This window comes from Oscarella lobularis, chromosome 10 (genome assembly GCF_947507565.1).
Source record: "Oscarella lobularis chromosome 10, ooOscLobu1.1, whole genome shotgun sequence".
Lineage (NCBI taxonomy): Eukaryota > Metazoa > Porifera > Homoscleromorpha > Homosclerophorida > Oscarellidae > Oscarella > Oscarella lobularis.
The window spans coordinates 1597313-1620593 of NC_089184.1; the positions used below are offsets into that span (position 1 = coordinate 1597313).

The 23281-nt window shown below is 48.2% G+C and overlaps 3 protein-coding genes across 4 annotated transcripts in view; 2 read left to right on the plus strand and 1 right to left on the minus strand.

The window, feature by feature from the left end:
* The window catches only part of LOC136192347 (uncharacterized), a 17418-nt gene extending 17089 nt beyond the window's left edge, over positions 1–329 (minus strand). For both annotated transcript variants that reach the window (XM_065980892.1, XM_065980891.1), the window contains exons 1-2: positions 241–329; positions 1–98 (exon numbers count right to left, since the gene is read on the minus strand). In XM_065980892.1, coding sequence (XP_065836964.1) covers positions 1–64 — 64 coding nt within the window. In that variant the 5' untranslated portion in view covers positions 65–98; positions 241–329. The remainder of the gene's footprint in view (positions 99–240) is intronic.
* On the plus strand, positions 2–21239 carry LOC136192348 (histone acetyltransferase KAT2A-like). The gene is made up of 24 exons (XM_065980893.1): positions 2–723; positions 787–1128; positions 1185–1372; positions 7026–7204; positions 7268–7609; positions 7666–7853; positions 16123–16301; positions 16365–16706; positions 16763–16950; positions 18349–18537; positions 18596–19128; positions 19187–19303; positions 19354–19449; positions 19495–19559; positions 19616–19845; positions 19904–20030; positions 20095–20205; positions 20265–20345; positions 20396–20458; positions 20522–20633; positions 20688–20721; positions 20777–20843; positions 20897–20981; positions 21037–21239. The coding sequence occupies exons 6-24, from the start codon at positions 7808–7810 to the stop codon at positions 21210–21212; spliced, it is 2841 nt and encodes a 946-aa protein (XP_065836965.1). The 5' UTR covers positions 2–723; positions 787–1128; positions 1185–1372; positions 7026–7204; positions 7268–7609; positions 7666–7807; the 3' UTR covers positions 21213–21239.
* A 23-nt stretch (positions 21240–21262) lies between these two features.
* Positions 21263–23250, plus strand: LOC136192352 (stomatin-like protein stl-1). Its single transcript, XM_065980896.1, has 13 exons — positions 21263–21383; positions 21435–21503; positions 21567–21641; positions 21700–21799; positions 21855–21913; positions 21959–22031; positions 22085–22144; positions 22202–22305; positions 22362–22407; positions 22470–22568; positions 22632–22750; positions 22811–22900; positions 22950–23250. The coding sequence occupies exons 1-13, from the start codon at positions 21354–21356 to the stop codon at positions 23157–23159; spliced, it is 1134 nt and encodes a 377-aa protein (XP_065836968.1). The 5' UTR covers positions 21263–21353; the 3' UTR covers positions 23160–23250.
* The last annotated feature ends 31 nt before the right edge of the window (positions 23251–23281 follow it).

Sequence of the window (23281 nt, forward strand, 5' to 3'; positions counted from 1 at the left end):
AGATTTGAGAAGGAAAGAGGGTCGCACAAATGCCTGCCACAACGAGGAGCCATGTCAAAGCCATGGATCCCTGAAGGCAGCTCCTCTGGAATGAAGCTCTAGAGAAACATTGAGCGTTACGAAAAGCTGCACATGTAGGCGAAAATCTGGGCGTGGCTACAGTGACACCAGGTGACACGTACAGTATCCTAGCTTGCGATATTTCCCTTCTATCTATGCCCTCTCGGGGCATACACTTACCAAATAGCTTTCAAAGACGACTAGAGATGCACTGGCTTGGCAAAAGATGCGAGCAGTGGCGATAAGACGCGAGCATGCGTGCACAACAGTGCGTGGGGTCCTCATGTAAGATGCATCTATGATGCCACCCACCCAGTACGCAAACGGAACATCCTCTTGACATTTCCTTGCGCGAGAGTTCGAAAGACATTCGGAAACGTGCGTGTTCGAAGGCGAGTTCACGCCTTTATAAGCGATACGGGCGTTTGACCACAGCGCACGCGACTGTTGAGATTTTCTTCGTTCATTTTCGCTATACGACGTCGCTTCTTCAGGTTCTCGCGGCCGATGGACGACTTTTATCAAAATTCGATATCGTACCTGGTCGCTGATGGAACTGTAAGGCAGCATCGCGCGAAACGGATGGAAAGAAAGAAGCGACAGCTCGACGAACTTTCTCGAGTGCAGAAACTCGAACGCATAAGCCTATACCTGCCGTGCCAGGTAAGGGAAAAGCAACGAATCGAAGCCAAAAAAAATCGAAAATAGTTGACGCGACGCGAATAGATCGATCAGTGCAAGTGCCGAGGCTGGAAGCAAACGATCGCGACGAAGGAGACGTCCCAATCGCGTTTGCTCGAACCCTGTCACGATTGCCAACATCCGGCCGACGCCCACGTGGCTCACTTGCACGACCTCTCGACCGAAATCGTCTCGCAGCTCTTCGTCGTCGTTTCGGACGTCGAAACGGTTCTCGGTCTGATTCAGCGCACCGACGACGTCGACGAGCGACGGATATACGATCGGATCTCTCAGCTGTTTACTCGGACGCTGCTCGAGCTCCAGCTCAAGCCGAATGTCAACGTTCTCGCCGGAGCTCCGCCGTTTGAAAATCCGTCAGTCACGGCGGTTAGAACGTGTGAATATTTTCTCTTTGAGGGTTTGGTATGGGTGTTTTTTTTCAGGCCGTTCAGAAATTTGTGTCGCGTCAGTATGATTACCTTGGGCAGCCTCAGTGGCAGATGATGAGTACGCTGGCAAAGCACTTTCTCTACTTTGTCAATCGCTGGAAGATGGAGAGTCTGTCGAAGTACGGACGACGAGTGGATGGAATTGGAATCAGCGTCACCGAATATGGGGGAATATATGAAAAGTATTGCCAATTTAAATTGAAAAACCAATGATTAATTTCTACAAGGAGAACGGTTGAAAACATGATTTCAGCCTTTTTCTTACTAATTTCTACAAGGAGGAAATATATTTATATACTCGGGGAGCCGTCTTTCGCTCGGAGTATATTAATTTATACTCAGGGAGCGGAAGGTTGAAAACATGATTTCAGCCTTTTCCTTATAACGAAATTTGTCTTTAGACAAATTTTGACCTATTTTATTTGTCTGTCGTTAGATAATTTGACGAGAGCCAGCGCAGCGCGCCACTCAGCGAGTGCCTGCGCGCAGCCCGCAATGAGTGCCTGCGCGCGGCGCGCCGGTACTCAGCGAGTGCCTGCGCGCAGCGCGCCAGTATTCAGTCAATGACTGCGCGCGGCGCGCCGGTACACTCAGCGAGTGCCTGCGCGCGGCGCGCCAGTCATGTAGCGTCTGATCAGAGATAATATTATCTCTGGTCTGATCCGCGTAGCGCGCGTTTCGCTATGCCTGTTTATAGAGGCGGCACATATCACCTAGATTTTGCTGATCAAGCATATCGTCGTAACTTCGCATCCGTTTGCTTTTCGCCTCTAAATGGCGACGGAATGTCTTTAGAATAGACCCACAATGCACTTCGCGGCGAATTCTTTGCCTCTACTTGTTCCTATGAAGCATTTTGTTGCATTCAACTGACGTCATATGTAGCGTGACAGGGCGTGCCTTTCGTTCGTAGCACGCGTTATATTCTCCGTTTTTTCGCGTTTCTAGATTGATTTGCGACAAAATTCGTTTGTGGTTGTTGTCAGAAATGTATTTGCGGCCGATTGAGAGTGTTTTTGGTTGGTGAATAGCTGCAGTCGAAGTGACCCCGGCAGGGTTGTTATATATATACCCAGCGTTTCCATATACTTATCAGTAGCAGGAGCAAGAGCTCGTGGCTAGGATAGAAGGGAGTTGGAAACTCTCCCCAAGGGTTTGACCATCACGGCCCGGTGGCCGGTCATTCGCCTCACTTGACTAGGGGTGAACGTTCAATCTCAAGCGGCGAATGTCTCCGGCTTTGCGGCGACCCAAAAAGATCAAAAGAAGGTCGACAAGTACCGGGCAGTGGCTGGTTCCCTCGGCTACCTCTTTGACCCTCTCGTCATGGAGGTGTACGGCCGTTGGAGCCCCATTGCTCGGGACTTCTTCCGCAAGGCCGCCGTTCGTCCTTCCATCGACTTTGTCAACGATCGCGCCGCATTCGTCAATTACTGGCGCAAACGTCTATCGGTGGGTCTCCAGCGTGGCAATGCTACCATCATTCTCAACAAAATCAAGGCCATCTTTCCATGCTCGGCGACCCGCGCCTCGTCACTTCCCGCCAACACCGATATTCGGTGCTTTGGCAGTGACCTTCACTAACTGCATCTAACTTCGTCTCACACATACCCCTTCCCTCTTTTACATTTTCGTTGGTCGTAATAGTCTGCCCTTACCCGTTCTGTCTAACCCACCCCTTCATTTATGTTTACCGATAATATACTAACTTGACAAGGGCTCCGGCCTTCCTAGTCATTAGCTCCGCTGCGCCTGTGAGATACCTCTGGTACCGGATAAACCTCCATAGCACCGTCTTCCGTGTGGTTTGTATCAAGTGTCGTAACTTTTTTTAAATTTTTTTTAAATTTTCTACGTGAAAGAGGCGCGTTTTTTCATCTTTTAGCGGTGAAACGACGCGACGGGGAGAGGCTATTAAATAAAATTGCGATTTTAGTAGTCTCATATGATATATGAAATCATATAACGAAACATGATTTCAGCCTTTTCCTTATATATACTGCCTGCCGGAAGAGTACAAACACCGCCTGACGAAATATATATACCGCCTGCCGGAGGAGTACGAACAACGCCTGACGGAATATGTATACCGCTTACCGGCGGAGTACGAACGCCAGACGGAATATCTATGCCGCCTACCGGAGGAGTACGAACAACGCTTGACGGAAAATATATATACCGCATGGAGGCGGAGTACGAAGAACGCTTGACGGAAAATATATACCGCCTGCAGGCGGAGTACGAACACTTGACGAAATATATATACCGCCTGCAGGCAGAGTACGAACACCGCCTGACGGAATATCTATACCGCCTGCCGGAAAAGTACGAAAACCGCCTGACGGAATATATATACCGCCTGTAGGCGGAGTACGAACACCGCAGGTTGAAATATATATACCGCCTGCCGGAGGAGTACGAACAACGCCTGACGAAATATATCTACCGCCTGCCGGAGGAGTACGAACAACGCCTGACGAAATATATATACCGCCTGCCGGAGGAGTACGAACACCGCCTGACGAAATATATATACCGCCTGCCGGAAGAGTACGAACACCGCCTGACGAAATATATATACCGCCTGCAGGCGGAGTACGAACATCCGCTGACGAAATATATATACCGCCTGCCGGTAGTGAACGAACACCGCCTGACGGAACATATATACGGCCTACCTGAGGAGTATGAACGCCGCCTGACGGTATATATATATACCGCCTGCAGGCAGAGTACGAACGCCGCCTGACGGAATATATATACCGCCTGCCTGTTGAGTACGAACACTGCCTGAAGGAATATATATACCGCCTGCAGGCGGAGTACGAACGCCGCCTGACGCAATATATATACCGCCTGCCGGAAGAGTACGATAACCGCCTGACGAAATATATATACCGCCTGCCGGAAGAGTACCAACACCGCCGGACGAAATATATATACCGCCTGCCGGAGGAGTACGAACAACGTCTGACGGAATATATATACCGCTTGCCGGCGGAATACGAACAATACCTGACGTAATATATATACCGCCTACCGGCGGAGTACGAACAACGCGTGACGGAATATATATACCGCCTACTGGCGGAGTACGAACGCCGCCTGACGGAATATATATACCGCCTACTGGCGGAGTACGAACGCCGCCTGACGGAATATATATACCGCCTGCCGGAAGAGTACGAACACCGCCTGACGAAATATATATACCGCCTGACGGAAGAGTACGAACACCGCAGGTTGAAATATATATACCGCCTGCCGGAGGAGTACGAACAACGCCTGACGAAATATATATACCGCCTGCCGGAAGAGTACGAACACCGCATGACGATATACCGCCTGCCGGAAGAGTACGAACACCGCATGACGAAATATATATACCGCCTGCCGGAGGAGAACGAACAACGCGTGACGTAATATATATACCGCCTACCGGCGGAGTACGAACGCCGCCTGACGTAATATATATACCGCCTGCCGGAAGAGTACGAACACCGCCTGACGAAATATATATACCGCCTGACGGAATGTATATACCGCCTACCGGCGGAGTACGAACGCCGCCTGACGGAATATATATACCGCCTGGAGGCGGAGTACGAACGCCGCCTGACTGAATATATATATCGCGTGAAGGCGGAGTACGAACGACACCTGACGGAATATATGTACCGCCTACCGGAGGAGTACGAACGACGCCTGACGGAATATATATACCGCCTTCCGGCGAAGTACGAACGCCGCCTGACGGAATATATATATACCGCCTACCGGAGGAGTACGAACGACGCCTGACGGAGTATATATATACCGCCTGCCTGCTGAGTACGAACGCCGCCTGACGCAATATATATATACCGCCTACCGGCGGAGTACGAACGACGCCTGACGGAGTATATATACCGCCTGCCTGCTGAGTACGAACGCCGCCTGACGCAATATATATATACCGCCTACCGGCGGAGTACGAACAACGCGTGACGGAATATATATACCGCCTACAGGCGGAGTACGAACGCCGCCTGACGGAATATATATACCGCCTGCCGGAAGAGTACGAACACCGCCTTACGAAATATATATACCGCCTGCCGGAAGAGTACGAACACAGCATGTTGAAATATATATACCGCCTGCCGGAGGAGTACGAACACCGCCTGACGAAATATATATACCGCCTGCCGGCGGAGTACGAACAATGCCTGACGCAACATATATACCGCCTGCCGGAAGAGTACGAACACCGCCTGACGAAATATATATACCGCCTACCGGCGGAGTACGAACGCCGCCTGACGGAATATGTATACCGCCTGTCGGAGGAGTACGAACACAGCCTGACGAGAAAAATATACCGCCTGCCGCAGGAGTACGAACAACGCCTGACGAAATATATATACCGCCTGCCGGAGGAGTACGTACAACGCCTGACCGAAAATATATACCGCGTGGAGGCGGAGTACAAATACCGCTTACCGGCGGAGTACGAAGGCCTGACGCAATATATATACCGTCTACCGGCGGAGTACAAACAGTGCCTGACTGAATATATATACCGCCTGCAGGCGGAGTACGAACGACGCCTGACGGAATATATATTTCGCCTGCAGGCGGAGTAAAAACAATGCCTGACGAAATATATATACCGCCTACCGGCGGAATACGAACAACGCCTGACGGAATATATATACCGCCTACCGGCGGAGTAAGAACGCCGCCTGACGGAATATATATACCGCCTGCCGGAAGAGTACGAACACCGCCGGACGAAATATATATACCGCCTGCCGGAGGAGAACGAACAACGCGTGACGTAATATATATACCGCCTACCGGCGGAGTACGAACGCCGCCTGACGTAATATATATACCGTCTGCCGGAAGAGTACGAACACCGCCTGACGAAATATATATACCGCCTACCGGCGGAGTACGAACGCCGCCTGACGGAATATATATACCGCCTGGAGGTACGAACACCGCCTGACTGAATATATATATATCGCGTGAAGGCGGAGTACGAACGACGCCTGACGGAATATATATACCGCCTGCCTGTTGAGTACGAACGCCGCCTGACGCAATATATATATACCGCCTATCGGCGGAGTACGTACACCGCTGGACGAAATATATATACCGGCGTAGTACGAACAATGCCTGACGAATTATATATTTCGCATGCCGGAGGAGTACGAACGTCGCCTGACGGAATATATATACCGCCTGCCGGAGGAGTACGAAAAACGCCTGACGCAATATATATACCGCCTGCCGGGAAGAGTACGGACACCGCCGGACGAAATATATATACCGCCTGCCGGAGGAGTACGTACAACGCCTGACGGAAAATATATACCGCCTGGAGGCGGAGTAAAATTACAGGAGACTGGCCAACTCTTCTCTCCTGAAATAAATTACAGTAAAATTACAAGAGACTGGCCAACAGACTCTCTTGTAATAAATTATTGTAAAATTACAAGAGACTGGCCTGCCGACTCTCTTGTAATACATTACAGTGAAATTACAAGATACTGGCCAAGCGACTCTCTTGTAATAAATTATAGTAATATTACAAGAGTCTTGGCGCCCACTTTAGACAGTGCGTGGGCTCCTCATGTGAGATGCCACCCACCCAGTACGCAAACGCAACATCCTCTTGACAACATTTCCTTGCGCGAGAGTTCGAAAGACATTCGGAACACTCGGAAACGTGCGTGTTTGAAGGCGAGTTCACACCTTCGTAAGCGATACGGGCGTTTGAGCACAGCGCACGCGACTTTTGAGATTTTCTTCGCTCATTTTCGCTGTACGACGTCGCTTCTTCAGGTTCTGGGCGGCCGATGGAGTCTTCAGACGACTTTTATCAAAATTCGATATCGTACCTGGTGGCTGATGGAACTGTAAGGCAGCATCGCGCGAAACGGATGGAAAGAAAGAAGCGGCAGCTCGACGAACTTTCTCGAGTGCAGAAACTCGAACGCATAAGCCTATACCTGCCGTGCCAGGTAAGGGAAAAGCAACGAATCGAAGCCAAAAAAAATCGGAAATAGTTGACGCGACGCGAATAGATCGATCAGTGCAAGTGCCGAGGCTGGAAGCAAACGATCGCGACGAAGGAGACGTCCCAATCGCGTTTGCTCGAACCCTGTCACGATTGCCAACATCCGGCCGACGCCCACGTGGCTCACTTGCACGACCTCTCGACCGAAATCGTCTCGCAGCTCTTCGTCGTCGTTTCGGACGTCGAAACGGTTCTCGGTCTGATTCAGCGCACCGACGACGTCGACGAGCGACGGATATACGATCGGATCTCTCAGCTGTTTACTCGGACGCTGCTCGAGCTCCAGCTCAAGCCGAATGTCAACGTTCTCGCCGGAGCTCCGCCGTTTGAAAATCCTTCAGTCACGGCGGTTAGAACGTGTGAATATGTTCTCTTTGAGGGTTTGGTATGGGTGTTTTTTTTCAGGCCGTTCAGAAATTTGTGTCGCGTCAATATGATTACCTCGGGCAGCCTCAGTGGCAGATGATGAGTACGCTGGCGAAGCACTTTCTCTACTTTGTCAATCGCTGGAAGATGGAGAGTCTGTCGAAGTACGGACGACGAGCGGATGGAATTGGAATCAGCGTCGCCGAATATGGGGGAATATATGAAAAGTATTGCCAATTTAAATTGAAAAACCAATGATTAATTTCTACAAGGAGGACGGTTGAAAGCATGATTTCAGCCTTTTCCTTATTAATTTCTACAAGAAGAAAATATATTTATATACTCAGGGAGCCGCCCGGAGTATATAAATGTATACTCGGAAGGTTGAAAACATAATTTCAGCCTTTTCCTTATAACGAAATTTGTCTTTGGAGAAATTTTGACCTAATTTATTTGTCTGTAGTTAGGTAATTTGACGAGAGACAGCGCGCAGCGCGCGTATTCAGTCAATGAGTGCCTGCGCTCGGCGCGCCAGTACTCAGTCAACGAATGCCAGCGCGCGGCGCGCCAGTACTCAGTCAACGAGTGTCTGCGCGCGGCGCGCCGGTACTCAGTGCCTGCGCGCGGCGCGCCGGTACTCAATCAACGAGTGCCTGCGCGCGTCGCGCCGGTACTCAGTCAACGAGTGCCTGCGCGCGGCGCGCCGGTACTCAGTCAACGAATGCGGCGCGCCAGTACTCAGTCAACGAGTGCCTGCGCGCGGCGCGCCGGTACATGTAGCGTCTGATCAGAGATAATATTATCTCTGGTCTGATCCGCGTAGCGCGCGTTTCGCTATGCCTGTTTATAGAGGCGGCACATATCACCTAGATTTTGCTGATCAAGCATATCGTCGTAACTTCGCATCCGTTTGCTTTTCGCCTCTAAATGGCGACGGAATTTCTTTAGAATAGACCCACAATGCACTTCGCGGCGAATTCTTTGCCTCTACTTGTTCCTATGAATCATTTTGTTGCATTCAACTGACGTCATATGTAGCGTGACAGGGCGTGCCTTTCGTTCGTAGCACGCGTTATATTCTCCGTTTTTTCTCGTTTCTAGATTGATTTGCGACAAAATTCGTTTGTGGTTGTTGTCAGAAATGTATTTGCGGCCGATTGAGAGTGTTTTTGGTTGGTGAATAGCTGCAGTCGAAGTGACCCCGGCAGGGTTGTTATATATATACCCAGCGTTTCCATATACTTATCAGTAGCAGGAGCAAGAGCTCGTGGCTAGGATAGAAGGGAGTTGGAAACTCTCCCCAAGGGTTTGACCATCACGGCCCGGTGGCCGGTCATTCGCCTCACTTGACAAGGGCTCCGGCCTTCCTAGTCCTTAGCTCCGCTGCGCCTGTGAGATACCTCTGGTACCGGATAAACCTCCATAGCACCGTCTTCCGTGTGGTTTGTATCAAGTGTCGTAACTTTTTTAAATTTTTTAAAAATTTGCTACGTGAAAGAGGCGCGTTTTTTCATGTTTTAGCGGTGAAACGACGCGACGGGGAGAGGCTATTAAATAAAATTGCGATTTTAGTAGTCTCATATGATATATGAAATCATATAACGAAACATGATTTCAGCCTTTTCCTTATATATACTGCCTGCCGGAAGAGTACAAACACCGCCTGACGAAATATATATACCGCCTACAGGTGGAGTACGAACAACGCGTGACGTAATATATATACCGCCTGCCGGAAGAGTACCAACACCGCCGGACGAAATATATATACCGCTTGCCGGCGGAATACGAACAATACCTGACGTAATATATATACCGCCTACTGGCGGAGTACGAACGCCGCCTGACGGAATATATATACCGCCTACTGGCGGAGTACGAACGCCGCCTGACGGAATATATATACCGCCTGCCGGAGGAGTACGAACAATGCCTCACGGAATATATATACCGCCTACCGGCGGAGTACGCACAACGCGTGACGTAATATATATACCGCGTGGAGACGGAGTACAAATACCGCTTACCGGCGGAGTACGAACGCCTGACGGAATATATATACCGCCTGCAGGCGGAGTACGAACAACGCCTGACGGAATATATACCGCCTACCGGAGGAGTACGAACGTCGACTGACGGAATATATATACCACCTGCCGGAGGAGTACGAACACCGCCTGACGAAATCTATATACTGCCTGCCGGAAGAGTACGAACACCGCCGGACGAAATATATATACCGCCTGCCGGAAGAGTACGAACACCACCTGAGGAAATATATATACCGCCTTCCGGAAGAGTTCGAACACCGCCGGACGAAATATATATACCGCCTGCCGGAGGAGTACGAACACCGCCTGACGAAATATATATACCGCCTGCCGGAAGAGTACGAACACCGCCGGACGAAATATATATACCGCCTGCCGGAGGAGTACGAACAACGTCTGACGGAATATACCGCTTGCCGGCGGAATACGAACAATACCTGACGTAATATATATACCGCCTACCGGCGGAGTACGAACAACGCGTGACGAAATATATACACCGCCTGCCGGAGGAGTACGTACAACGCCTGACGGAAAATATATACCGCGTGGAGGCGGAGTACGAATACCGCTTACCGCCGGAGTACGAACGTCTGACGGAATATATATACCCCCTTACGTAATATATATACCGCCTGCCGGCAGAGTACGAACACCGCTTGACGGAATATCTATACCGCCTGCCGGAAGAGTACGAAAACCGCCTGACCGAATATATAGACCGCCTGCCGGCAGAGTACAAACACTGCCTGAAGGAATATATATACCGCCTGCAGGCGGAGTACGAACGCCGCCTGACGCAATATATATACCGCCTGCAGGCAGAGTACGAACACCGCCTGACGGAATATCTATACCGCCTGCCGGAAAAGTACGAAAAGCGCCTGACGGAATATATACACCGCTTGTAGGCGGAGTACGAACACCGCCTGACGGAATATCTTTACCGCCTGCCGGAAGAGTACGAAAACCGCATGACGAAATATATATACCGCCTGCCGGTAGTGAACGAACACCGCCTGACGGAACATATATACGGCCTACCGGAGGAGGACGAACGCCGCCTGACGGAATATATATACCGCCTGCAGGCGGAGTACGAACGCCGCCTGACGGAATATATATACCACCTGCAGGCAGAGTATGAACACCGCCTGACGAAATATATATACCGCCTACCTGTTGAGTACGAACACTGCCTCAAGGAATATATATATACCGCCTGCAGGCGGAGTACGAACGCCGCCTGACGAAATATATATACCGCCTACCGGCGTAGTACGAACAATGCCTGACGAATTATATATTTCACATGCCGGAGGAGTACGAACGTCGCCTGACCGAATATGTATACCGCCTACCGGCGGAGTACGAACGCCGCCTAACGCAATATATATACCGCCTGCCGGAAGAGTACGAACAACGCCTGACGAAATATATATACCGCCTGCCTGAAGAGTACGAACACCGCCGTACGAAATATATATTCCGCCTGCCGCAGGAGTATGAACAACGCCTGACGGAATATATATACCGCCTACCGGCGGAGTACGAACAACGCCTAACGCAATATATATACCGCCTGCCGGAGGAGTACGAACAACGTCTGACGGAATATATATACCGCTTGCCGGCGGAGTAAGAACGCCGCCTGACGCAATATATATACCGCCTGCTGGAAGAGTACGAACACAGCCTGACGAGAAAAATATACCGCTTGCCGGCGGAGTACCAACAATGCCTGACGGAATATATATACCGGCGGAGTACGAACGCCGCCGCACGAAATATATATTCCGCCTGCGGGAAGAGTACGAACAACGCCTGACGGAATGTATATAGTGCCTGCTGGCGGAGTACGAACACCGCCGGAAGAAATATATATACCGCCTGCAGGAGGAGTACGTACAACACCTGACCGAAAATATATGCCGCGTGGAGGCGGAGTACAAATACCGCTTACAGGCGGAGTACGAACGCCTGACGGAATATATATACCGCCTGCAGGCGGAGTACGAACAACGCCTGACGGAATATATACCGCCTACCCGCGGAGTACGAACGCCGCCTGACGGAATATATATACCGCCTGTCGGAGGAGTACGAACACAGCCTGACGAGAAAAATATACCGCCTGCCGCAGGAGTATGAACAACGCCTGACGGAATATATATACCGCTTGCCGGCGGAGTACGAACGATGCCTGACGGAATATATATACCGCCTACCGGGGGAGTACGAACAACGCCTAACGGAATATATATACCGCCAACCGACGGAGTACGAAGGCCGCCTGACGGAATATATATACCGCCTACCGGAAGAGTACGAACACTGCCGGACGAAATATATATACCGCCTGCCGGAGGAGTACGAACGCCGCCTGACGCAATATATATACCGCCTATCGGCGTAGTACGAACAATGCCTGACGAATTATATATTTCGCATGCCGGAGGAGTACGAACAACGCCTGACTGAATATATATACCGCCTGCCGGAGGAGTACGAACGACGCCTGACGGAATATATATACCGCCTACCGGGGGAGTACGAACAACGCCTAACGGAATATATATACCGCCAACCGACGGAGTACGAAGGCCGCCTGACGGAATATATATACCGCCTACCGGAAGAGTACGAACACTGCCGGACGAAATATATATACCGCCTGCCGGAGGAGTACGAACGCCGCCTGACGCAATATATATACCGCCTATCGGCGTAGTACGAACAATGCCTGACGAATTATATATTTCGCATGCCGGAGGAGTACGAACAACGCCTGACTGAATATATATACCGCCTGCCGGAGGAGTACGAACGACGCCTGACGGAATATATATACCGCCTGCCGACGGAGTACGAACGCCGCCTGACGGAATATATATACCGCCTACCGGCGGAGTACGAACGCCGCCTGACGGAATATCTATACGGCCTACCGGAGGAGGACGAACGCCGCCTGACGGAATATCTATACCGCCTGCCGGAAGAGTACGAAAACCGCATGACGAAATATATATACCGCCTGCCGGTAGTGAACGAACACCGCCTGACGGAACATATATACGGCCTACCGGAGGAGGACGAACGCCGCCTGACGGAATATATATACCGCCTGCAGGCAGAGTACGAACGCTGCCTGACGGAATATATATACCACCTGCAGGCAGAGTATGAACACCGCCTGACGAAATATATATACCGCCTACCTGTTGAGTACGAACACTGCCTCAATAAATATATATACCGCCTGCAGGCGGAGTACGAACACCGCCGGACGAAATATATATACCGCCTACCGGCGTAGTACGAACAATGCCTACGAATTATATATTTCACATGCCGGAGGAGTACGAACGTCGCCTGACGGAATATATATACCGCCTACCGGCGGAGTACGAACGCCGCCTAACGCAATATATATACCGCCTGCCGGAAGAGTACGAACAACGCCTGACGAAATATATATACCGCCTGCCGGAAGAGTACGAACACCGCCGGACGAAATATATATACCGCCTGCCGGAGGAGTACGAACAACGTCTGACGGAATATATATACCGCTTGCCGGCTAAATACGAACAATACCTGACGTAATATATATACCGCCTACCGGCGGAGTACGAACAACGCGTGACGGAATATATATACCGCCTACTGGCGGAGTACGAACGCCGCCTGACGGAATATATACAGTACCGGTCATAAGTATCAGGCCACCCCTAGTAACCCTTATACAGAGTCAAGTTTGTATGATGCGTGATAAAAAAGTCTCTCTTTGCTTTTAGCAAAGCTTCTTTTTAAAAGAAGAGATAAGTCTTAAATTTGTAAAAAAAACAATTGTAGCAAATTTGTGGCAATTCCATTGAGACAATACGCGCTTTAGTGATAACACTAAGAATAATACCCTTCACCGAACATAGGACAATTTTTGCGTAAAAATTGAATTTTCGTATGGTTAATTTTTTTTAATTAACTGAAAAGTGGTTAAAGTTTAACATGACAAATGTTGCAAAGTTGTCTTCCGCATGCCTCCAGTTTGGGGCTAAGAAGCTACTCTGTTTGCAATAACGCCATTTTACCACCTTTTCATTTTAATTCTCTAAACTGGTCTAACTAATGCTTTAGAAATCGAAGTTGTCATTAGATGAAAGAGGAATAAATAAGCATCCTTTTCAGTTCTTTTACTGGAGTTGCTGATGCTTTTAACAGAAATTTCTACGTATAGTTCTAAAACAAGGATTTTCTTAATGCTTTGCAAAAAATTAAAACTTTAAAAATTTCTGATTTTTGCCTTTAGTTAGGTTGGTTTCAATCTCAAAAATTTCGCAAGCAATAAAACTAATGCTTATTAACTTTGGAAGTCAAATATTAATTCATTTTGCCTAAGTTTTGCCTAACTTTCAAAACGCACTATAAATAGACAGGGTTACAGTACTGCTCTTGTAACGCCACACAGTTGCTACAAAACTTGCAACATTTGTTCTACGAAAGAAGAGCAAAGGTAGAAGGTTGTTACTAGTGCAAACAGAAGTTCGACTTCTACGTATCTTTTGAATGAATTAGCGCGTATTACGACAATGATTACTAAAGAAACCAGGGTGGCCTAATACATATGATCGGTACTGTATACCGCCTGCCGGAAGAGTACGAACACCGCCGGACGAAATATATATACCGCCTGCCGGCGGAGTACGAACAATACCTGAAGGAATATATATACCGTCTACTGGCGGAGTACGAACGCCGCCTGACGGAATATATATACCGCCTGCCGGAAGAGTACGAACACCGCCCGACGGAATATATATACCGCCTGCCGGAGGAGTACGAACGACGCCTGACGGAATATCTATACCGCCTGCCGGAAGAGTATGAAAACCGCATGACGGATTATATAGACCGCCTGCCGGAGGAGTACGAACACCGCCTGACGAAATATATATACCGCCTGCCGGCAGTGAACGAACACCGCTTGACGGAATATATATACCGCCTGCAGGCAGAGTATGAACACCGCCTGACGAAATATATATACCGCCTGCAGGCAGAGTACGAACACTGCCTGAAGGAATATATATACCGCCTGCAGGCGGAGTACGAACGCCGCCTGACGCAATATATATACCGCCTATCGGCGGAGTACGAACACCGCCGGACGAAATATATATACCGCCTACCGGCGGAGTACGAACAACGCCTGACGAAATATCTATACCGCCTGCCGGAAGAGTACGAAAACCGCCTGACGGAATATATAGACCGCCTGCCTGTTGAGTACGAACACTGCCTGAAGGAATATATATACCGCCTACCGGCGGAGTACGAACACCGCCGGACGAAATATATATACCGCCTACCGGCGGAGTACGAACAATGCCTGACGGAATATATATACCGCCTACAAGAGACTGGCCAACTCTTCTCTCCTGAAATAAATTACAGTAAAATTACGGGAGACTGGCCAAGTGTTCTCTCCTGTAATAAATTACAGTAAAATTACAGGAGACTGGCCAACTCTTCTCTGCTGTAAAAAATTACAGTAAAATTACAAGAGACCGGCCAACTCTTCTCTCCTGTAATAAATTACAGTAAAATTACAGGAGACCGGCCAACTCTTCTCTCCTGTAATAAATTACAGTAAAATTACAAGAGACTGACCAACACTCTCTTGTAATAAATTACAGTAAAATTACAGGAGGCTGGCCACCTCTTCTCTGCTGTTATAAATTACAGAAAAATTACAGGAGACTGGCTAAGTGTTCTCTCCTGTAATAAATTACAGTAAAATTACAGGAGACTGGCCAAGTGTTCTCTCCTGTAATAAATTACAGTAAAATTACAGGAGACTGGCCAAGTGTTCTCTCCTGTAATAATTTACAGTAAAATTACAGGAGACTGGCCAACTCTCCTCTGCTGTAAAAAATTACAGTAAAATTACAAGAGACTGGCCAACTCTTCTCTCCTGTAATAAATTACAGTAAAATTACAGGAGACCGGCCAACTCTTCTCTCCTGTAATAAATTACAGTAAAATTACAAGAGACTGGCCTGCCGACTCTCTTGTAATAAATTACAGTGAAATTACAGGAGTCTGGCCAACAGACTCTCTTGTAATACATTACAGTGAAATTACAAGATACTGGCCAAGCGACTCTCTTGTAATAAATTATAGTAATATTACAAGAGTCTTGGCGCTCACTTTAGACAGTGCGTGGGCTCCTCATGTGAGATGCCACCCACCCAGTACGCAAACGCAACATCCTCTTGACAACATTTCCTTGCGCGAGAGTTCGAAAGACATTCGGAACACTCGGAAACGTGCGTGTTTGAAGGCGAGTTCACACCTTCGTAAGCGATACGGGCGTTTGAGCACAGCGCACGCGACTTTTGAGATTTTCTTCGCTCATTTTCGCTGTACGACGTCGCTTCTTCAGGTTCTGGGCGGCCGATGGAGTCTTCAGACGACTTTTATCAAAATTCGATATCGTACCTGGTGGCTGATGGAACTGTAAGGCAGCATCGCGCGAAACGGATGGAAAGAAAGAAGCGGCAGCTCGACGAACTTTCTCGAGTGCAGAAACTCGAACGCATAAGCCTATACCTGCCGTGCCAGGTAAGGGAAAAGCAACGAATCGAAGCCAAAAAAAATCGGAAATAGTTGACGCGACGCGAATAGATCGATCAGTGCAAGTGCCGAGGCTGGAAGCAAACGATCGCGACGAAGGAGACGTCCCAATCGCGTTTGCTCGAACCCTGTCACGATTGCCAACATCCGGCCGACGCCCACGTGGCTCACTTGCACGACCTCTCGACCGAAATCGTCTCGCAGCTCTTCGTCGTCGTTTCGGACGTCGAAACGGTTCTCGGTCTGATTCAGCGCACCGACGACGTCGACGAGCGACGGATATACGATCGGATCTCTCAGCTGTTTACTCGGACGCTGCTCGAGCTCCAGCTCAAGCCGAATGTCAACGTTCTCGCCGGAGCTCCGCCGTTTGAAAATCCTTCAGTCACGGCGGTTAGAACGTGTGAATATGTTCTCTTTGAGGGTTTGGTATGGGTGTTTTTTTTCAGGCCGTTCAGAAATTTGTGTCGCGTCAATATGATTACCTCGGGCAGCCTCAGTGGCAGATGATGAGTACGCTGGCGAAGCACTTTCTCTACTTTGTCAATCGCTGGAAGATGGAGAGTCTGTCGAAGTACGGACGACGAGCGGATGGAATTGGAATCAGCGTCGCCGAATATGGGGGAATATATGAAAAGTATTGCCAATTTAAATTGAAAAACCAATGATTAATTTCTACAAGGAGGACGGTTGAAAGCATGATTTCAGCCTTTTCCTTATTAATTTCTACAAGAAGAAAATATATTTATATACTCAGGGAGCCGCCCGGAGTATATAAATGTATACTCGGAAGGTTGAAAACATAATTTCAGCCTTTTCCTTATAACGAAATTTGTCTTTGGAGAAATTTTGACCTAATTTATTTGTCTGTAGTTAGGTAATTTGACGAGAGACAGCGCGCAGCGCGCGTATTCAGTCAATGAGTGCCTGCGCTCGGCGCGCCAGTACTCAGTCAACGAATGCCAGCGCGCGGCGCGCCAGTACTCAGTCAACGAGTGTCTGCGCGCGGCGCGCCGGTACTCAGTGCCTGCGCGCGGCGCGCCGGTACTCAATCAACGAGTGCCTGCGCGCGTCGCGCCGGTACTCAGTCAACGAATGACTGCGCTCGGCGCGCCAGTACTCAGTCAACGAGTGCCTGCACGCGGCGCGCCGGTACATGTAGCGTCTGATCAGAGATAATATTATCTCTGGTCTGAAACGCGTAGCGCGCGTTTCGCTATGTCTTTTTATAGAGGCGGCACATATCACCTAAATTTTGCTGATCAAGCATATCGTCGTAACTTCGCATCCGTTTGCTTTTCGCCTCTAAATGGCGACTGATTGTCTTTAGAATAGACCCACAATGCACTTCGCGGCGAATTCTTTGCCTCTACTTGTTCCTATGAAGCATTTTGTTGCATTCAACTGACGTCATATGTAGCGTGACAGGGCGTGCCTTTCGTACGTAGCACGCGTTATATTCTCCGTTTTTTCGCGTTTCTAGATTGATTTGCGACAAAATTCGTTTGTGGTTTTTGTCAGAAATGTATTTGCGGCCGATTGAGAGTGTTTTTGGTTGGTGAATAGCTGCAGTCGAAGTGACCCCGGCAGGGTTGTTATATATATACCCAGCGTTTCCATATACATATCAGTAGCAGGAGCAAGAGCTCGTGGCTAGGATAGAAGGGAGTTGGAAACTCTCCCCAAGGGTTTGACCATCACGGCCCGGTGGCCGGTCATTCGCCTCACTTGACAAGGGCTCCGGCCTTCCTAGTCATTAGCTCCGCTGCGCCTGTGAGATACCTCTGGTACCGGATAAACCTCCATAGCACCGTCTTCCGTGTGGTTTGTATCAAGTGTCGTAACTTTTTTTTTTAATTTTTTTTAAATTTGCTACGTGAAAGAGGCGCGTTTTTTCATCTTTTAACGGTCAAACGACGCGACGGGGGGAGGCTATTAAATAAAATTGCGATTTTAGTAGTCTCATATATGAAATCATATAACGAAACATGATTTCAGCCTTTTCCTTATTAAGATGTCTTGTTTTTTTCTTTAGGTGGCTCATTTACTGCAGTGTTCCGCTTAGTTGCATCAGCCTGCCTTTCTTTGAACCGGCACTCATATTTGGTCACCACTTCATTAAGGCTATCTATCCGATTTTGTCGCAGCAGATTCTTGTCCAGTTCAAATCAGGAAAATATGCGTCGGAAGACGCGCTTCCGTCGCTATTGGCCGCCTTTCCAAAGTACGAAGTCCCTTGTTGATTACTGCCAAAGAGCACTACTCTTTTTTTATCTTCTTAGATTCTTAAACGACTTTCGAAAGGAGGTCGACAACGATCACTCTTCAATATGGGAACCAGATTTGACGACTACTAACCCAAGCACATTCCAAAGCCTATCCAGTAGTCAAGTAGACGACGTCAGTGGACTTCTAGAGCCTTCCGGTCACAAGGAAGAAGGACCGTCCTTAGGCAAAATGCCTTCGCCTTGGACTGCGAGCAATGATAAGTCTGCGCGCGATGATGCCGATGCTGCGGCTTCGGCGACGTTCGCTGCCGCTCCAGCGTCCGCTGTTGCTGCGGCTGTTGGGTCCGCTGACGTTCCCGCGGACAGCTTTCTCGCCGACGACATCAATCTTCTCAACGTTTCTTTGGAATCGTGCGAGTCGTTTGGCGACATTATTTCGAGCTTGGATTTGATTCAGATGTGTTCGGCCGGGCAGCCGGCTGTGCCGATGACCGATCCTCTGTTGCCGGTTAGTGCACCAAAAACGGACCCTTTGCCGTATATGGATAGCCATTCGTTGGAAGAGAGTCTTCTCGAGCTTGACATTGGTAGGTATACAGCTACTTTAAAAATTAAATTTTCGTTTCTGACTTTTTTTTATATTAGGGAGTGCTGCTGAAGCTATCTTGATGGAGGATGCTAATCTGGCAACGTGCTCTCGTGGAGATTTCTTGCGCGCGATAAATACCAGTCAAGACGGTGCATCGAATCATACGTCTGATAGTCAGTTTGCTCTACGAGATTAGCTGGATAGAGAAAACGATTTTATATAGATAAATCGACAAGGTATGAGAATGACAAGGGCAGTGACGACGACGACAACGAAGGAGACGCGGTAAATCCTCCTCAACCCAAACAAGCTAAAACAGGTATAAGAAATAACGTGAAAATTTTTTGGGCGTCATACGTCGTAGGCTTAGATGATCTGGCTGAACTGTTTTCGACTGTGACCGATCCAGAAAAGATGCTCGGTCCCGAGGTGAAAATAGTCCGCGAAATTATTCGATATTGGATTAGTTCTTTTCAAAACTGCAGCCGTCTGCATTTGGCGTCCACACGGCTCGCGATGACGCTGCTCGCGATGAAGAGCGTCGCGGAATTATCTCGTTTCATATCATTAGCAACGCTCCTGGTCTTCTGCCCGTGCACGGCGATTTGCGAGAGCGAAGGCAGCATCTCATTTGGTTGATTGAAATGAAGAACGTCTTCAGTCACCAATTGCCTCGAATGCCGAAGGAGTACATAACCAGGGTGGTGTTTGATTCGTAAGGCACTTTATTTACATAATGCGTTGTGCGTCGTTCGAATGATTGATTTTCGTAGAAAGCATCGCTCTTTGGCTTTGGTGAAGAACAATCACGTCGCCGGTGGAATTTGCTTTCGCATGTTTCCCGGTCAAGGCTTTTCCGAGATTGTTTTCTGTGCCATTTCGTCGAATGAGCAAGTGAAGGTAGATGACGCGTCAATTTCTGCAGTTCTTTGTACTGAGAAGGTTTTTTTGTTGACGTCCTAAGGGGTATGGAACTCATATGATGAATCACCTCAAGGATTATCACATTCGACACAAACTGCTACACTTTCTTACTTTCGCTGATGAGTTTGCTGTAGGATACTTTAGGAAACAGGTAAATTACCGCGTCCAGCGCAGCGTTACGCTTCTCTAGTGTAAGCTGATCGGCTTTAGGGATTTTCGTGTCGCATCACTCTGCCAAAGTCTGTCTACCAGGGCTACATCAAAGAATACGAGGGTGCAACTCTAATGCAGGTAGCGTCAAGCTCAATGCTTTATCTTTTTCATGATGCTTTCTTACGTAGTGTGAGCTGAATCCAGCTATTTCGCACACGCAACTGTCAGTCATATTAAGAAAACAAAAGGAGGTACTGTACTGCTGCTACAATTCTCTCTGCAGCGTGGAACGCACAAAATATTTTTTATTGTAGGTTGTTCGGCAGCTGATTGAAAAGAAGCAAGGAATCAGGAGAGTGTATCCAGGCTTGAAGTGCTTCAAGGAGGGCGCGCGGCAAATTCCAATTGAAAGCATTCCTGGCATACGTGAGAATGAAGATACAGTACATACCTTGCACGTCAATTGTTGTTTATTTACAGTGGAGACGAACTGGAAACCGCCATCTGGTCAGAAGTGAGTCCACTTTGCACTTGGATCGGTTGGTGCACTGATAGCGAGCGGTGTGTAGAGACGCAGCTGATTTTGATCCAGAACTTCTTCAGCCTAAGCTAAAGCAACTGTATGTGCAGCTGAAGGTGACTTTGAATGAGGCAAAAAAGTGGTAGATGAATCCCTTCTCTTGGCTTAGAATCATCCCGATTCTTGGCCGTTTCACAAGCCAGTTGATCAGAATGACGTTCCTGACTACTACGATGTGATCAAGTTTCCTATGGGTTAGATCAGCTGTTGCACCTGAATACCAACTAGCCTCACACTACTTAAATATAGATTTGCAATCCATTGGTAATCGTTTGAAGTCTGGTTATTATGCTAATAGAAAATTGTTTACGGCCGATGTCATTCGGATGCTAAACAATTGCAAAGTGTACAACGACAAGGATACTGAGTACTACCAGTGTGCCGTAAGCGTGGAAAAATTTTTCGTATCTAAAATGCACCAGTAAGAGTTACAACAGAACTGACTGACATAACACTGACGTCATACGACACTAGCGCGAGTCAGAGATCACTCATCCCCTCCACCAGGGCGAACCTTGACCCCTTCTAGGCCGAAAGGAGAAATTTTGTTCGACGTAAAAGCGACAATGCGAAGAGCTCAGCAGATTCTAGTTCAAGTGCTTCACCGCTCTTGCGTAGACTTCCCGTTCTATACGTTCTGCACTTAGCCCCGCGCTTTCGTGCGACGCGCGAGCTACCGAGCTTCTGTTTCACAACAAAGACCGCCTGCTAACCTCGTAAGTAACAGGCTGCGCTGCAGAAATGAGCACCATTTGAACGTGAATCATGCATGATGCAAGGGCATCGCGTTCGTTCCGCAACAGCAGGCTTGGATCATCGAACGATTTGGAAAATTTAACAGAATACTTCATCCGGTAATTAGGGAATGTTTATTCGTGTTTTTTATTGCCAGCTCGGGGGTTTCGCGTGTAGGGACTGAATTTTTGCATTCCTGTTTTGGAGCAAATCAGCTACGTGCAGAGCTTGAAGGAAATAACAATAGACATTCCACAGCAGTCCGCTATAACCTTAGGCAAGGACTTCGAGTTAATGACTTTTATGTTTTTAATTATTAGTAAATCAACCAGATAATGTTACACTTCATATTGATGGAGTGCTCTATTACAAGATATTTGATCCTTACAAAGTAAGGAACGGCTGAAGAAAATTGCACAAGAGAGAAATTGTTTAGGCGTCCTATGGGATTGAACATCACAGTTATGCTGTCGTCCAGCTGGCACAAACAACAATGAGATCAGAACTTGGTATGCGATCAAATTTGATAGACTGAAGATATCATAGATGAACATTTCTACAGGAAAGATATCTCTGGATAATGTCTTTCAGGAAAGAACAGCCCTAAATCATGGTATTGTTGGTAAGAGTTACATGCTGTGGGTGTGGATATGGCACTGGAACAATTTTGCATATACAGAGGCTATTAATAGTGCTTCAGAAGCGTGGGGAATTCACTGCATGAGGTACGAAATTAGAGATATTCAGCTTCCCGAGAAGGTGAAAGAAGCTATGCAAATGCAGGTAAGACTGCCCTTCTCTGTGAAAATAAATAAATAAATAAATAAATAAATACCTAGGTGGAAGCGGAAAGGAAAAAGAGAGCTCAAGTTTTAACTTCAGAAGGCACGGAGAAATTATTAAGCTATTGCGGTGGCATGTGACGTTGGGCAATCGTTGGGTTGTAGGCGAACGGCAAGCTGCTATCAATGTTGCCGAAGGACACAAACAAAGTCAAATTTTGGCGTCAGAAGCGTTAAAGATGGAGCAAATAAATGAAGCTGAAGGTAGGTAGGGGAGAGGGGATTTCAAATGAAATACTATATTACCCGAAATCGTTCTCTAATAAGGCGAGGCAAAGGCGATAATGGCTCGAGCAGACGCTCGAGCTCGGGCTATTCGTGCTGTGGCTGCGGCAATTGAGGAGCAGGGCGGCGCTAACGCTGCTTCTCTCAGCGTAGCAGAGCAGGTTAGTGTCTCTGATATTTGTTACTGCAGCAGGAAATGTGACGCAAAAACTGATTTTTAGTACGTCGACGCGTTTGGAAACCTTGCCAAAACAAACAATACTGTTCTTCTGCCATCAGACACAGGAAACATTGCTTCGATGGTAGGCCAGGTGAGAATTTAAACGATTGAAGTATGGCTTTAGCAAATTGGGTTCTAAGGCAATGAGCATATTTGGTCAAATGACAAAAAAAGGAGACGGAAATCAAACTGACCCAAGTCCTCGTGGTGGCAGTGGCCGTGGCCGTGGAAGTAGCCATGGCAGCGATAGGGGCGTTGGTGGCGGCGACGGCAGCGGCATTGAGGGGTCTCAATCTCGACATGAATTCTCTGTCTTTACGTCGCCAACGAGAAAGCTCCAAGATCATTAGTACTGGTGTTCTGTAGGACTTGGTGACAACTGTTTGATTCAGCTTTGTACACTGTACTTTTCTAATCATTGCATTGGAACTGCAAAGCTAAGACACGTGTCAATTTTTTGTGCAGACCCTTG